Source organism: Patagioenas fasciata, chromosome 2, assembly GCF_037038585.1.
Source record: "Patagioenas fasciata isolate bPatFas1 chromosome 2, bPatFas1.hap1, whole genome shotgun sequence".
NCBI classification, from domain to species: Eukaryota; Metazoa; Chordata; class Aves; order Columbiformes; family Columbidae; genus Patagioenas; species Patagioenas fasciata.
In genome coordinates, this window is record NC_092521.1 from 166,610,439 (window position 1) to 166,627,953 (window position 17,515).

At 51.7% G+C, this 17,515-nt stretch overlaps 1 protein-coding gene across 9 annotated transcripts in view; it reads right to left on the reverse strand.

Annotated features, from left to right (window-relative positions):
• Positions 1-4,582: 4,582 nt before the first annotated feature.
• GJC2 (gap junction protein gamma 2) overlaps positions 4,583-17,515 on the reverse strand; it is a 42,590-nt gene continuing 29,657 nt past the window's right edge. For all 9 annotated transcript variants that reach the window (XM_071805426.1, XM_065830646.2, XM_071805427.1 and 6 more), the window contains one exon: positions 4,583-11,489. In XM_071805426.1, the coding sequence (XP_071661527.1) occupies positions 10,222-11,469 (1,248 nt within the window). In that variant the 5' untranslated portion in view covers positions 11,470-11,489 and the 3' untranslated portion in view covers positions 4,583-10,221. The remainder of the gene's footprint in view (positions 11,490-17,515) is intronic.

Here is a 17,515-nt window from a genome sequence, read left to right on the forward strand (position 1 = left end):
GGCGGGGAGGGCGCTCCCGTGGGCACCGCCTCTTTCTCCCGCTGGCTCCGCCCCCTCTCCCGATCGCCCCGCCCACTCTCCCGCTGGTTCTGTCCCGCTCCCAATGGCCCTGACGTCTCTCCCAATGGCTCCGCCCCCTCTCCCGATGGCCCCGCCCTCTCCCACTGGCTCCGCCCGCTCCCGAGCGGGATCGGGAGCGATCGGGAACGATCGGGCAGCGGGCAGCCCCCGGCCACCCGCAGCTTCCCCCCTCCCCTGGCTGGACCCCACTGGTTCCCGGGGTTCCCACCCCACGATCACCCCCGCGATGGGGGAAAACGAAGGAAACGGCCTCAAAACGGTTTTGTCCTCGAAACATTCCTGCCCCCTTAGTCATCCCTTCCCCCGCTGAGCCTTTAATCCCCTGGAAGGGTTTACATACCTGCTCGGATTTTGGCTGGCGCGCTGCAAAACGCTCCAAAAGCTCCTGTTTTCCACTCTATTTTAATGCTCCATCACTTCCTGCAGGACCCACCAGCATTCGACAGCCGGAATTTCTACCAAGCAGCAAAATAAACTCCCCATGTTAAAAGCTCAAGGTGCTATTCTCTTGTCCCTGGTCAACAGTTGAATTTGATCTTGAGGGTCCCTTCCAACCAAAATGATTCTCTGATTCTCTTTAGCGTTTGTTGGCGCTATGGGAAGCGGAATCCAAAGGGCCGGGGGTAGCCCTGGGGATTTGCTTCAGCTTTTTTACGCTGGAATTCATCCCACAATTCCAGAAACGGCCCGGAGTCTCGCCTGTCATTTGCGATTGCTTCTCCCTGCTTGTCGCCAGTCGGTTCGAGGCCGTTTCTGCCCCTTTGTCGCTGCCAGCGCCCGCACATGTGCTGCTCCGCTGACCCAAAATGATCCCTGCGAATAAAAAGGAGCCGTCAGGTCTTCACGGGGACCTGATTTCCTTTAAATCTGGGCTGACAATGCGGGGAGTTGATGCCCCTGTGCCCAGAGCAGGAGCTGCGCTTTGCTATTTAGAGGTCCAGGGGAAGGGGGAAAGTCACATATTTGAGTCTTCACGGTCCCACGGGCACTGTGGATGCACAGCTGGATCCAGCTGTGGCCCTTCCTTGCCCAGCTGCACCCAAAAGGATGTGGGGACAGGTGGTGGCTGCCCCATGGGCAGCCCTTTGTTATCTCTCTCAATGCCCGTGTTGCCTCCTGACCATCAAACATGTTGTGTGGAGCCCCACAGAGCACATTTGGAAGGGTGGCAATGGAATTAAAAGTAAAATTATAAAGAACCAGGAAGTCAGTTTAAAGCCTTTATTTGATTTTTCACTTCCTACAGATTTCATTCACTATTTTCCCCCGGGTTTTCTTTCCTTTCAGGACAGAGTTATGCTGCCAGTAAAGCAGTAATTAAAAGTTACACTGGTCAGAAAACACAATTCTTCCAGTTTAGCGCATTAAATTGGCTCAGGGAATGAGTTTGAGGAAAACCAATAGCATGGTCAAGACCTGCCAGGCTGGGAGTTGGGGGGTTTGTGCCAGCCCTCGGTAGCGTGCGTCAGTCTTAAAGTTAAGACCTGAAACATGGTCAGAGTGACAACGCGATTCCCAGAGCTTTCCTTGAGATTAATTTGGCAAATATCGAGTGATTCTTCCCCACCCTCCACATCCATCGCTCAACACTGGATGGAGTTACAGGCTTAACAGTTGGACTCGATGATCTTGAGGGTCTTTTACAACCAAAATGATTCTGTGATTCTATGATTCTATGACTTTAAACCCCACTAGAACAACAGTATCCATCTCCAGCAGGATCAAATCTTCCTGCCTTTGCTTGTCAGAGCAATATTGTGCTTGGCTCTCCTAGGACTTCAGGTCATTTTCCTTTAGAGTAGAGGTTGCACACCCGAGTGGGCTGAGCTCCTTTGTAGGTGACAGAGACGAAAAAACCTGCATAAACCAAGTCACACCAGGTGTGTGGTGAAGTGCCTGATGTCCCCATGGACTCCAGGTGGTCCTGGGGCCACCAGCTCCACACAGGCACCTAATGGTAGTGGAGATGTGTCTCCTCTGTTCCTGAGGATCTCCACACCACGGTGAGACCATGGAAACTGCAGGTCCAGAAGAGCCACAGGAATGATCCGAGGCTGGAACAGCTCTGCTGGGAGGACAGGCTGAGAGAGTTGGGGTGTTCAGCTGGAGAAGAGAAGCTCCAGGGAGACCTTATTGCGGCCTTTCTGTACTTGAAAGGGGTGATAAGAAAGATAAGGATAGACTTTCTAGCGGGGCCTGTTGTGATAGGACAAGGGGTGATGGTTTTAAACTAAAGGAGGGAGATTCAGGCCGAACATGAGGAAGAAATTGTTGCCCTGAGGGCGGTGAGAGCCTGGCCCAGGTTGGCCAGAGAGGTGGTGGATGAACCATCCCTGGAGACATCCCAGGCCAGGCTGGACGGGGCTCTGAGCAACCTGAGCTGGTGAAGATGTCCCTGCTCATGGCAGGGGTGGCACTGGATCAGCTTTGAAGGTCCCTTCCAACCCAAACCATTCTGTCATTCATGACACTGTGCCCACATCCGCCTGATGAATCGTCCTGCACCAGCTTTGCCATCCCGAGCGGTGTCTGTGGAAGGGCACCTGGTGGCACGGGGTAGCAAGGTGACCTGACGTAACGTCCCCAGCTAAGCCTTGTCCCAGAGGGGACATCTCCTGAGACCCAGTAGAACATCCCTCATCCAGACAGGTGCACAGGGCTCTTCACAAACCCTTTTCCCAGCTAAAAGAACGGTGCAGAAGCACAGGGAACCTCCGTCTGATCCTCACCGCTCCCTGGGCAGTTGCACAAGCTGCCGGCAGCTCTCGCTCCATCATCTTTACGCTTTCTGCTCTCCCACCACCCCAAACCCGTCCATGTCCGGGGTTTCCAGCGGCATCACAGCCCCAGGTGCCCACCCGCGTCTGCTCATCCTTGGCGTTTATTCATCCATAACTCAGCTGCGCAAACACAAAGCGGGGATAACCGCTGTCCCTCTGCAGCCAGCCCCGCGGGTTAACGCTGGTATAATAAACTCATTTTCTCCAGCTTTTTCTCGGGGTGTTAAGCATGAACTCTCATCCACGAAGCCACGTGAGCTTCAATTATTCAACCCTGCACATTAAATACTCCCTGAGCTGAACTGCGGGAGGTCAGTCGCGGGGAACACGGGGCTGCAGTAAACCACAATATCCCACAATCTTGGAGGGGAAAACACAGATTGTGGTGATGCAGAAGGGGGGAAATTGCGAGGGCGACAGGCTGGGTGCAGAAATAAAGCAAAGTGGCAGCTGAGTTTGCGAGGAGCGAGTCTGTGCAGCAAAGTTGGGTGTTAGCAGGGCTGAAAATGAAGGTAAAGCTGTTATTGGCATTTCCCCGGGATGGGGGTGATTAGGGAGCTGGAGAGATGCTGTTGATAGAAATGCTGTGGAGCAGGTAATTAAAAAGATGGGTCTTGGAGAGTCGCTGTGATTTTTCAGCCTGGCTATCGAAAGAAATGAGGTTTTTATCCCAATTGCTCCGTGTGTCCCTAAAACACAGGCAGGCAGAGGCTGGTTTTGCCATTAGACTCAAATGCCACGTCACCCTCTGGCTCTGCCCTCCCTCCGTGGACACTGTCCCCGCCACCATCTTCAGCAGCAGCAATGTGGAGGTGACCTGGGGACACTGCTCCTCACCCACCGATGCCAGTCACCCAAACCATCGGATCAGGACGTGGTGTGGAGCACAGAGCCCTCAAGTGAACCTGGCAGCGAGGGATGAAGGCTGCTGGTGAGGAAGACTCGCTACAGGGTTCATTTCTGCATGACGGTGGCTTGTACCCACCTCAAGGTAAGGTGAGCCACCCATGGGTGCTTCTACACCCAACCCAGCAGCCAACAGCAAAGCTAAGTTCACCTTATTCTGCAGACACCTTGTTATTTAGCAAAGTTGTTCTTTCTTTGGGGTGTTTCATTTAGTGCTGCAAAGGTGCGATCTGCGGGGCTAAAGTTCTTCTGGCCATTGACCTTGCTTGTGGACTTACTAAGAGGATCCTGTCTCCTGGTGGCACCTGGTCCTGCTCATGCCAAAGAAGATGTAAAGTTACCACAACTGCCAGAGAAACAGGAAAAGAAAACAACCAACCAACCAACCAACCAAACCGCGTTTCTATCCAGAATCTTTTTGCGAAGACACTTTGGATGGGGGTTGCGTCATTAAATGCGTCATTTAATGAGACGCTTTCTCAAAAGTGCTTTCCCATCGTTTGCTCACCTCGAATCACCAGTTTCTCCCAAACTCTGCAAAGTTTCCTTGTCTTTTTGGAAGCAGAGGCTTTCCCGAGCTGTTCCAGCTCCGTGCCTCAAGGAATGGTAGGCAGTGATTCATCAGAGCGACAACACATCCCAAACAACGAGAAGGTCAACTGCTTCTTAAGGCAAAAAATACTTTGCAGTGATTTATTGCCCTATCTGGGAAAATAGAGCTGTTCTATGGCTAAAACAGGCAACTAATAGATTGAGAACTATTCCTTGTCACCAACGCTCGGCGCCCTTCTGACAGAAACGCCACACGCTTTACATACTGTAACAAAATGTAAGTTTTATTCCGTTTTATTAGTAATGGATGTAGAATAGCCAGTTGGACTGATGCATCTTTCTCTTTTGACCAGTGTTTAATATTCTAACTGCAGTCCAGATGTGACATTTACACTGCAAAATACTTACGGATTCAACCTCATACTCAAAAAAATTTCTAGTACAAATACAGTTAGTACATTAAAAAAAAAAATGAACAACAAAAAATAACAATCCCAGAAACTTTGTAACAGCACAGACTGGTTATGGCCTTGAGTTAAGTTCAAGTATTTCCCAGTGGAATGCAATGCAAGCAACAAGGTAATCTGGCTTTTACGTGGGACATTCCAGCCCTGAATGGTAAGAATAGAAATACAAGTGTGGGCACTTTATCTGACCGAGTTTAGCAAGAGAGTCAACATTTACGGTTACGATTAGTTCAGCTACAAAGCTAAACCCGTCTTGTGTGTGAACAAAACTACTAACATGTAAAAAATCAAACAGCAAAGCATTAATTACACTGTGGACATTTCTTCCGTGGCCGGCGCTGTCATTTAATTGAAATTCCTCAAGCCGCTGGTTTAGTTTGCAATGGTTGTGGTGGGGATTTTGTTTATGGTTATGCTTGTTTTGCATCTCCCTATCCTTTTCCTTCCCAAACTGACATGATAAAGAGCTACAAAGATGCTGAGGGGTCTGGAGCATCTTTCTGATGAGGAAAAGCTGAGGGAGCTCGGGGAAGTGAAGAGAAGCTGAGAGGGATCTTATTGATGCTGATAAATATCTGCAGGGTGGGTGTCAGAGGATGGACCAGACTCTGTTCAGTGGTGCCCAATGACAGGGTGAGGGGCAACGGGCACAGACTGAAACACAGGAGGTTCCATCTGAACATGAGGAGAAACTTCTTTCCTTTGAGGTGCCAGAGCCTGGCCCAGGCTGCCCAGAGAGGCTGTGGAGTCTCCTTCTCTGAGACATTCAAACCCACCTGGATGTGACCCTGTGTGATCTGCTCTGGTGACCCTGCTTTAGCAGGTGGGTTGGACTGGATGATCTCCAGAGGTCCCTTCAACCCCAACCATCCTGTGGTTCTCTATTTTTGTTTCTACCCCAAAAGGAGTCGCCCCTGAAGAGACATTAATGGATGTCAGTTGCCTTTGTGGCAGTGACTCAGTGGAAAGACACAATATCCTAAAGGCTTTAGAGGCCAAGGAGTGGAGGAGGAAGGGGGGAAGTGAGCAACTCAGTATACATAATTATAATAATAATAAAAATCGTAATCCTTTCTATTTCTAGGGCTGCCTGACTCGTGCTGGCTTCTGTATGCGGTTCAGAAGGGATCTGGGAGAACTGGGAACCAGGTTCAGAGGAGTCGGTGGGTGACCGCAACCTTGCGGGCAACCTTCCATCCCTCCCATTCAGCCCACAACACTGGAGAAGTCCTGCTGGGAATGTGCCCTTGTGCTTCTGCCCCTTCCGAAACACTTGGAAAACGTAAGAAAGCAGGATGAGCTCCCTTTCGCAAAGGATTTTAAGCAAGGAAGCGTTTCAAAGCCAACAGATGAGCGGGGTTGGCTCTAGGGATGGTTGAGAGAGTGGTTACCCTGTGTCTCTGCCCAACGAGGAGCTTGTATCGATCACCCAAGAGTCTGCCCTGGCTCTAGCACTCATCAATATTGCAATTATTGACTCTCGCTGTGGAAAACAGTCTGTGCGTATTAAATGTGATGGTGACACCAGCCGGGAGGAGGCTGCAGGATCGACCGGCCATTCAAAACTCCCCGTATTACACTGTGAAAATAAGAAAAACACAGTCTGAAGGAGGGCAGGGAGATCCTGGCTGCACAAGGAGACATCTGCAGAGAGGGGAAATCCCCACGCCTGCAGAAAATGGGGTTTTGGGGAGGACCAGGGGGGCAGATGGGTGGAAAGGTGGCCCAAGGGCCAGTGCGGCCACTTTGCTGGGAAGACGTGGACTGGCTGGTGGTGGCTCAACGACACCAAGGAAAACTGTGCTGGAAAAATAGCCCTTGGAGAACCACTAATGAGACAGGAGTTAACTCAGAGCAGACCTGGCGGAGATTAAAACAGCCTTCAGACACCCAAAAGCAGACATTAAAGGCGTGAGATGCTCTCCATGTCTGCTGAGGAGAGGAGATGCCATGGGCTTGTGTAAGCCATTAAGGAGGTGCTTGGTGGTGGCAAGAAGAAGATCCATGGTCCTTTCCAGGACTGTTGGTCTCAGCATCTCTGAACCTGCTGTGAAGCCCTGGGATCTCCTGTCAGCTGTGTCGTTGAGGCATGGAGTGTAGCGACATAAAATGGGTTTAATGAGTCAATCAGGTCCATGTAACCAGGTTCTGGGGTTACCGGCTTGAAATCTGCCCCAGGGTTTGTTTGCCAGGATGGTTTCCTGAAGCAAGAGCATGAGGCACACGCCTGTCCCTGCATTCTGTGACTCGCGGGTGAATCTGCAGGACAGCAGGAACTGATCTGAGTCACCAGGAGATGCTCAAGCCATGTCTGGGGCTGAGGGAGGTGCTGCTGGTCCTAAATCTGGACCCCTGCACAGCATTGCGTGGGAAGGACAATGTTACCTGGGGCTGTGACGTTACTGCTCATCTCAAAGGAATCAGAATAACTCAAGTGGGATCTAACCATTCCTCAGAATTTCCATCCTTCCTTTGGGATTGTGACTTGACAGCCTGATTCCCATGGGGATGCAGGGCTGGCAGTAAATGAGAAATCACATCGATGTGCAGGACAAGGATGGAGCCAGGCTCTTCTCGGTGACAACCAATGATAGGACAAGGGGTAATGGGTTCAAACTGGAACACAAGAGGTTCCACTTCAATTTGAGAAGAAACTTGTTCATGGTGAGGGTGTCAGAGCCTGGCCCAGGCTGCCCAGGGAGGTTGTGGAGTCTCCTTCTCTGCAGACATTCAAACCCGCCTGGACACCTTCCTGTGGAACCTCAGCTGGGTGTTCCTGCTCCATGGGGGGATTGCACTGGATGAGCTTTACAGGTCCCTTCCAACCCCTGACATTCTATGATTCTGCGACAAGCTTGTCCCAAGGAGAGCTGTAATTACGAGGGAGTAAATTACAAGGGAGCAAATTTCCACCCAGCAGCACCTCTGCTCTCCTCCCCAGCAGCACAGGATGGTGGACGTCCATGCATTTATCTTTGTGATAGCAGCACCATCACCAACCAGCCTCTCCTGCATCGCCAAGCGCAGCCCCAGCCCAGGAGGAGACCACGTTCTCGCACATGGGACGAGGACCAACGGTGCCGTTGGATATGTTTGTCTCTCCACCACCGTGCCATGAACTTTCTGAACCTTTTCTGTGTTACGACTGACCGTGGCTGCTGGGGGACGCTCTGATCCTCGTCCTGGATGCGGTTGTCCATTTCTGAGGGAAAGATCTCTATCAATGGGAACAGGTAGAGCACCAGGCATTTTACCAGTGCCTTCAGCAGGACCAGGAACGAGCCTGAAAACATTCCCCAGGCTGTTACACAAACCCATACTGAATATTTGGGGAATGATCCATTAGAGAGAAGTGTAGGGGAGAGGGACCTGGGAGTCCTGGGGACAGCAGGGTGACCATGAGCCAGCACTGGGCCCTTGTGGCCAGGAAGGCCAATGGTACCTGGGGTGGGTTAGAAGGGGGTGGTCAGTAGGTCAGAGAGGTTCTCCTGCCCCTCTGCTCTGCCCTGGGGAGACCACACCTGGAATATTGTGTCCAGTTGTGGCCCCTCAGTTCCAGAAGGACAGGGAACAGGCACCCTCAGGGCTTTCAGGGACCCATCTCAAGGACATGAGAAAGATACTCAGCAAGAAGTCATGTAGGCCCAGTGGATAAGAAATATTGGCGCAGGGACCTATGTGTGACTTTGGGTGTCTGGCACATTCCCGAGGGACCAGCTCGGTGCTATGTTCGGTGAGGATTTACTTCTTTTGTGTTAGGTTTGATCCTGAAGGCTCTGCCTGTTTGGGTTCTGCATGGTGGTGAATCAACCACTGGATTCTTAGGAGGTTTCAGGAGCATCTGCCAAGCCACAGGCATCGTGGGAACATCTCAGGGATGAGATGCCCTCTGAGATGCAGCAAAACGGGACGGTGAGTGGTTTCAACCTCTACCATTCATCAGGAGATGCTCCTTGTGCTCCCAGTGATGAGGTTTTCTTTCTATCTTGTGTTACTGGAGGGACACGAAGCCACAGTCCCACAGCTGTGCAAGAGACGGGGGATGAAACCAGCCTGACAAAGCACTGTCAGGAGCCTCAGAGCTCAGCAGCTTGGTCTTAACATGCCCTCAGATTCCTGTAGCTGCACGAGCACCACCCTAAAACCAAACCAAGATCAAAAAAGCTCCCCATAAACCAGAGAAAAACTTTGCTGCTGCTGTCCTGGTCCTGCCCCCACTGAAGCCAGATCTGCTAAGACCCACAAGCAAACGTGTGAAAACCTGCCCGCTCCCCAGGTGAGGCCAGAAGCCCAAAAACTGCTCCAGGATGAGATCAGCCACAGTCCTGGACCAGCTGGGCTTTCCCAGGGGAGGTGGAAGGCTGTAAAATTACCAGAGGGTTGATATTACATTTATATATATATATCTATCTCCCTATGTCTATATTCACACACACGTTTTCATATGTGTCTGTATATCTACGTACATGTACACACACACACATCATATACGCGCTATGCATAGATCTGCCCTCTGCCTCTATTTATAAGGGTTTGATGAAACAGAAAAACAGCTTTCCCAACACTCATTTTCCAGTCTCTACCAATATCCAGCAAACAAAGAAAAGCCTAAACCCTTTGTGATTTTGTTTTCCTGGGTTGCGTAAAGGCACTTTCTGATGATGTGAAGCAGCAGTTTTGTTAAAAACTCTGGAACTGCGACGATTCCCATCAGGTCTGTAGCAAGTGCTACACAGGCACTGGTGCGACTCAACGTCACCGCTCGCTCCTGCTGCGCAGCATCTGGTCGCATTTGCTCTGACGCAGAATAAAAGATGACAACCTTCAAATTTTAGGTCTCCCTGGGTAAGACAGTCGCTGCGTTTCTGCCCCATAACCCCCTGTGGGTCCCAGCTCATGGCTCGCAGCATCAAACAAAACCTTTGTTTCCAGAGATGCCTGCTAGAGCATCCAATAATTCAGGCAGGACATCAGCTGTGAGCACGTTGGGAAGGCTCATGCAATATGTCAGTTGTTTTCTCATCGAGGGGTCAGAAATTAGTATCGATTAAGGATATTTAGTAATTAAACATTGCCTGACCTACAGCTCTGTAGCCTCGGCTGTCAGCTCCTGAGCCACCAGCAGCTCCTCTTCCCATCACAGCACATTGTCCATTCTCTATTGGGGGCTCCGGTGGTGTCCAAAGGGGTGGGAGACATGAGGAGTTTTCTGTTGCTCACCAGAGGTTCCCAATGCGTTGGAAACAGGGAAGAAATGTCTTTTGTTAATGCACCGGAAGACAGCACTAAATTGGTCTGAAACTCCTTTTCTCTCTTGATTTCCACATCAAAATTGCGTCTGTGCCCTGTGAAACGAACGCAAGACAATACCAAAAGCCAGAAACAAACCAAAATTAAAACCCCACTTACGCTGCCCTCTCTCCTTTTAGACGAAGCTATATCCATACAGACGTCTTTCCATCTTTGCTGCTGGAGCTCCCTTTCTCCAAGCAACCCTTGGGTTTAGCACCTTGTTTCTCCTGGGCCGTGTTGGCCCTGTTCTGCTCCACCACCGTGCCACCCGAGGCGGGACTGCTGGTTCGAGAAGGTTGCGTGTTGCCCTGGGTGCTGCTGTAGCTCTGGAACGCTATGTCCAACTGCTCCTGGGCCACTCGCAAGTGTTTGTGAAGGGTGGACAAGTCTGCTGGGAGGTTCTCATCCGGGCTGGTGCACTGCTGCTCCTGAGCGACGTTGGCCAAGTTCTGCTCATGAGCCATCAAGCTGTTGGGGATCTTGGTGGACTTCTCCGATTTCACCACCAGGTTGTACTCAGGAGGGCAGGAGATGTTCTTTGCGTAGGCGTAGTTGTAGGGCGGCTGCCTAAAGCTGTTGATTTTCCGGTTGCGAATGGCGTCTCGGATGGTCCCAAACCCCAGGTGGAACATCTCACACATGTTTAGCAATAAGCACAGGCAGCTCACGACGTACATCACCAGGAGGAAGATGGTCTTCTCCGTTGGCCGGGACACAAAGCAGTCCACAGTGTGAGGGCAAGGCAGTCTGTTGCAGACATAATAGGCTTCTACCTCGAAACCATAGAGCAAATACTGCCCTATCAAAAAGCAGACTTCAAAAGAAGCTCTGGTAAGTAGCTGGAAGACGTAGATTTTCATCAGTCCTTCTTGCTGGATGCGCCTCCTCCCGTCGTGCTTTTGTTGCTCTTTGCTCTTGGGTTTGGCCTTGGCTTTCTCCCGTTCTGCTGTGTCGTCAGAGATCATGGGCTCCTCTTCGTCAGCCTCCATCGGGTCCTCCACGTTGCGCACCGTCTGCCAGTTCAAGGCAAACTGCTTCTTCTTCTTGAAGCCCTTGAACTTCTTCTCCTCCTCTGCCGCCCGGGCGATCTTGTGGATGGCATAGCCCAGGTACATGACCGAAGGGGTGGATATCATGATGATTTGGAAGACCCAGAACCTGACGTGTGACAGCGGCGCAAAGGCATCGTAACAGACGTTGTCGCAGCCGGGCTGCTTGGTGTTACAGGTGAACTTGCTCTGCTCATCGGAGTAGATGGACTCCCCACCCACCGCGGTCAAGACGATGCGGAAGACGATGAGCACGGTGAGCCAGACCTTCCCCACGAAGGTGGAGTGATTGTGAATCTCTTCTAGCAGGCGGGTTAGGAAGCTCCAGCTCATGTTGGTCATAAGGGCTACTCAGTTATAACCTGCAGGAAGAGGGGGAAATAAAAAACAGCTGTAAGCAAACATCCATGGCTGCAGTCAGTGACATGGCTGTGACATTTTAGAATCATAGATTGTTTGGGTTGGAAAAGAACCTCAAGATCATCGAGTCCAACCATTAACCCAACACTGTCAAGTTCACCTCTGGCCCATGTCCCTGAGAACCTCATCTCTGCTTCTTTTAAACCCCTCCAGGGATGGTGACTCCAGCACTGCCCTGGGCAGCCTGTTCCAATGCCCCACAGCCCTTTGGGGAAGAAATTGTTCCCAGATCCAACCTCAACCTCCCCTGGTGCAACCTGAGGCTGTTTCCTCTCATCCTATCACATGTTCCTGGGGAGCAGAGCCTGACCCCCCCCGGCTCCAAGCTCCTTTCAGGCAGTTCAGAGATCAGAAGGTCTCCCCTCAGCTCCTGTTCTCCAGCTGAACCCCCCAGGTCCCTCAGCCGCTCCCATCACACTTGTGCTCCAGCCCCTCACCAGCTCCGTTCCCTTCTCTCAACTCGCTCCAGCACCTCAAGGCCTTTCTTGTCAGGAGGGCCCCAAAACTGAACACAGGATTCGAGGTTTGGCCTCACCAGAATATGCCATTGTGCCGATGTGACATTAGCACGTCTGTGACAGATGAGGTTATTTTATCTTAAAGAGGTGTCCTTCACTGCTACAGCCACCTGAGGCACAGATGGCTGGTGGCACTGGATACACACAGCACCATAGCACAGCACCTACTAGAATCATAGGATCATAGAATCATAGCATAGCTCGGGTTGGAAGGGACCTGAAAAGCTGATCCAGTGCCACCCCTGCCATGAGCAGGGACATCTTCACCAGCTCAGGTTGCTCAGAGCCCCGTCCAGCCTGGCCTGGGATGTCTCCAGGGATGGTTCATCCACCACCTCTCTGGGCAACCTGGGCCAGTGTTTTACCAGAATCACCATTACCAGCTTTGTTGGATGTTTCGAGATGTTGCTCAGCTGTAAGAAGTGAACACGAGGCACTGTGGAAGCGACTGAAGCACACAAAGGTGCCTAACGGGTGACAATCTCCTGCTTGCACGCCGTGGGCTGAAGTGGCGGAGATGAAAGTGGGAACAGGGGATGCTGCCCCCATCACAGAGACTTGCACTGCTGAAATATCTTTTATTAGCAAACCCAGAAAAATGCAAAGAATCAGCAAAAAGAATGGGAATATTTATGTTTACAGGCTGATGGCCCTTTCAAGTTCCTTTGGAAAAAAAACAAAATAAAACAAAACAAATGTTTAATCAAATGCAGACTCTTTTAAAAATAAACCTTGAAAAGCTTTCAGAGAGAACCATGCATCTATTAGAAGACCTGGACAGCTGGGGAGGAAGAGATTGTAATAATCGTTTTGTGTTTAGCTGAACTTGCAATGGGGCCTCAGCCCGAGCTCCTTGGGTGACCCCGGGCACCATCAAAGGCAGGTGGCGATTTTACTGCTTGACTGCCCCGAACCCTGACAGATACCTGGTGACAAGGGCCATGTGGGAAGCACTCAGACCCAAGGAGCACCGTGGTGGGGGACAGAGGGGCAGCAGAGAATGGGCTCAGCCTTCCCGTGCCCCCACATCCCTCCTCTGAATCATCCTCCAGCTCGTTTTGGAGTTTACACACTTTGTTTGCACACTGATAACCTGATGGCAAGGTGTGAATTAGGTCCCTTGAACACAAGGGACTTGAGCACAAGCCCTATGGGGAGAGGCTGAGGGAGCTGGGCTTGTTCAGTCTGGAGAAGAGGAGGCTTAGAGGTGAGCTCAGCACTCTCTAGAGCTACCTGAAGGGCAGTTCTAGCCAGGGGGGATTGGGCTCTTCTCCCAGGCAGTCAGCAATAGGACAAGGGGGCATGGGCTTCAACTCTGCCAGGGGAAATTGAGGCTGGAGATTAGAAAGCAATTCTGTGCAGAGAGAGTGGTCAGCATTGGAATGGCTGCCCAGGGAGGTGCTGGACTCACCGGCCCTGGAGGTTTTTAAACTGAGATTGGACATGGCACTTAGTGCCATGATCTGGTCAATGGACTGGAGTTGGACCAAGGGTTGGACTGGATGATCTCTGAGGGCTTTTCCAACCCAGTCGATTCTGTGATTCTGTCTGTGAGCTGAGTCTATGAACTGACTGCCCACCACTGCACCCAGAAGCAAAGAGTGGATGTGTTGGTGGCAGAGGTAGGAGCCAAGCATGGACACCAGTGACTCAGCACAGAGCAGCACATGGACATGGTGTGTCATGGCTCAGCAGTAGCTGTGTTGGCACAGGCTACTCCCCCATGGTCCTGCATGGTCAAGTGGAGGAAGAGAATCATAGAATCACAGAACCATTTTGGTTGGAAAAGACCCTCAAAATCATCGAGTTCAATCATTAACCCAACCGTGGCACTAACCCATGTCCCTGAGAACCTCATCTCTGCTTCTTTTAAACCCCTCCAGGGATGGTGACTCCAGCACTGCCCTGGGCAGCCTGTTCCAATGCCCCACAGCCCTTTGGGGAAGAAATTGTTCCCCAGATCCAACCTCAACCTCCCCTGGTGCAACTTGAGGCCGTTTCTTTGTGTCCCTGTCTCCCCTCAGCTCCTGTTCTCCAGCTGAACCCCCCAGGTCCCTCAGCTGCTCCTCCTCAGGACCTGTTGTCCATACATTGAGAGAGTATGGACATCAAAACTTCTCCATGCTGGCTGGGCAGAGATAAACATCCAAGAGGGAAAATGATGCCGTAAGACATGAGCCTGGTCCTGACCTGGCCTTGCACCACTGCTATATGAAGATACAAAATGATTCCCTAGGGTTTCCTGGCACAAGCCGGGCTTTGGGCCCATCACCCGTGCCAGGAGCAGGGTGGGAGCAGCCACCAGCATCAGCCTCGCGCAGGAGCAAGAAGGGAAACATGCCTTGCTGTGTTCCCCACATCGAGCCTTCCTGGAATGTGATTTTGCTTCTTAGGACAGGAGCCAAACAGTGCTGGTTTGCTCAGCTCTCGCCTCCGTGCTGCCCCGGGAGGCAGCAGCACGGTCCGAGGCTCGAGATGCGGCGAAATTCCTTCTGCTGTCGAGGGCTCTCAAGAGCAGGCAGATGGAATTTTCTAACCCTGCTATTTCTAGATCAAACAAATCCTCTGCGAACCCAAACCCCCAAGTCTTCGCACGCCAGATCGAGACGGCAGGAGCACTCTGCAGATGGTGTTATTCTTATCTTGCAGCTGGAGAAACTGAGGCAGGGAGCAGAGAAACAGCCACTCCAGGCTGGGTAATAGGGCAGAAGAAGAGGTGGGGAAGGTCTCCTCTCTGCTCTCAACTTAGCTGGTGAAAAACAACAGCCCTCAAGGGTGATGTGACCAGAAACCCCATCTCCTGCCCCAAAGTGATGCCTTGGACCCAACAGTCAGTACAGAAATGCTGCTGCAGAAAGGACCATCCACTGCAGAACAATGTGGAAAACAATCGCTACAAACCTATTCTTTATTTATTGAGGAAATAAATCCATGGGTCCAGATGGGATGCATCCGCGGGTGCTGAGGGAGCTGGCTGAAGTCATTGCTAGACCGCTATCCATCATTTTTGCCAAGTCTTGGGAAATGGGAGAGGTGCCCGAGGATTGGAGGAAAGCAAATGTCACTCCAGTCTTTAAAAAGGGCAAGAAGGAGGACCCGGGTAATTATAGACCGGTCAGCCTCACCTCTGTCCCTGGGAAAGTAATGGAACAGCTTATCCTTGGTGCCATCTCAAGGCACATCAGGGATAAGAGGGTCATTAGGGGCAGTCAGCATGGCTTTACCAAGGGTAAGTCATGCTTGACCAACCTCATAGCCTTTTATGAGAATGTAACAAGGTGGATGGATGATGGCAGAGCGGTGGATGTGGTCTACCTTGACTTCAGTAAAGCCTTTGACACAGTCCCTCACAGCATCCTCACAGCTAAATTGAGGAGGTGTGGTCTCGACAATAGAGTAGTGAGGTGGGTTGCAAACTGGCTTAAAGAGAGAAGCCAGAGAGTGGTGGTCAATGGTGCGGAGTCCAGTTGGAGGCCAGTATCTAGTGGAGTGCCTCAGGGGTCAGTACTGGGGCCAATATTATTCAATATATTCATTAATGATTTAGACGAGGGAATTGAGTGTACTATCAGCAAGTTTGCTGATGACACTAAGCTGGGAGGAGTGGCTGACACGCCAGAAGGCTGTGCCGCCATCCAGCGGGACCTGGACAGGCTGGAGAGTTGGGCGGGGGATAATCTGATGGAATTTAACAAGGGAAAGTGTAGAGTCCTGCATCTGGGCAGGAACAATCCCAAGTTCCAGTATAGGTTGGGGCATGACCTATTAGAGAGCAGTGTAGGGGAAAGGGACCTGGGGATCCTGGTGGACAACAGGATGACCATGAGCCAGCACTGTGCCCTTGTGGCCAGGAAGGCTAATGGCATCCTTGGGTGTATTACAAGGGGGGTGGTCAGTAGATCGAGAGAGGTCCTCCTTCCCCTCTACTCCGCCCTGGTGAGACCCCATCTGGAATATTGTGTTCAGTTCTGGGCCCCTCAGTTCAAGAAGGACAGGGAACTGCTGGAGAGGGTCCAGCGTAGGGCAACAAAGATGATTAAGGGAGTGGAGCATCTCCCTTATGAAGAAAGGCTGAGGGAGCTGGGGCTCTTTAGTTTGGAGAAGAGGAGACTGAGGGGTGACCTTATTAATGTTTATAAATATATAAAGGGTGAGTGCCATGAGGATGGAGTCAGGCTCTTCTCAGTGGCAAACAATGATAGGACAAGGGGCAATGGGATCAAGCTGGAACACAAGAGGTTCCACTTAAATTTGAGAAAGAACTTCTTCTCAGTGAGGGTAACAGAGCACTGGAACAGGCTACCCAGGGAGGTTGTGGAGTCTCCTTCCCTGGAGACATTCAAAGCCCGCCTGGACACATTCCTGTGCGACCTCACCTAGGCGTTCCTGCTCCAGCAGGGGGATTGGACTAGATGATCTTTTGAGGTCCCTTCCAATCCCAAACATACTGTGATACTGTGATACTGTGAAACTGGATTTTTTCAGGGATCAGATAGAATCACAGAATGGTTTGGGTTGGAGGGGCCTTCCCAGCTCCCCCAGTGCCACCCCTGCCATGGGCAGGGACATCTTCACCAGCTCAGGTTGCTCAGAGCCCCGTCCAGCCTGGCCTGGGATGTCTCCAGGGATGGTTCATCCACCACCTCTCTGGCCAGCCTGGGCCAGGCTCTCACCACCCTCAGGGGCAATGATTTCTTCCTCATGTTCGATCTGAATCTCCCTCCTTTAGTTTAAAACCATCACCCCTTGTCCTATCACAACAGGCCCTGCTAAAAAGTCTGTCTCCATCTTTCTTATCAGCCCCATTTAAGCACTGAAAAGCCCCAATAAGTTCTCCCCGGAGCTTCTCTTCTCCAGCTGAACACCCCAGCTCTCTCAGCCTGTCCTCCCAGCAGAGCTGTTCCAGCCTCAGATCATTCCTGTGGCTCCTCTGGCCCCTCTCCAGCAGGTCCATGTGTGTCCTGTGCTGAGGACCCAGAGCTGGACCAGCACTGCAGGGGGGGTCTCAGCAGAGCAGGGCAGAGGGGCAGAATCCCCCCCAAACCTGCTGCCCACACTCTTGGTGATACAGCCCAGGGTGCGATTGGCTTCTGGGCTGCAAGAGCACATTGCCAGCTCATGTCCAATCTTTCACCCACCAGCACCCCCAAATCCTTCTCCGCAGGGCTGCTGTCCGTCCCTTCACCCCCAGCCTGTGTTGATACCGGGGGTTGCCCCAACCCAGTTACAGGACCTTGCACTTGGCCTCTGAGTGACTTGTTTGCTTCTCTAGACTCTGTGAATACACCTTGAAGTGCCTTTAACCCTTACTCTGATTTGCATCCACGTTCAGATATGGGTAAAATGGGGCGTTAAATGATTTGTGGGATTAATCCGGGCGCTCGCCCAAGCTCCAGCTGACGGGGGCTGGGGAGCGAAGACCCCCATGGTCGCTGCGGGACATGGTGCAG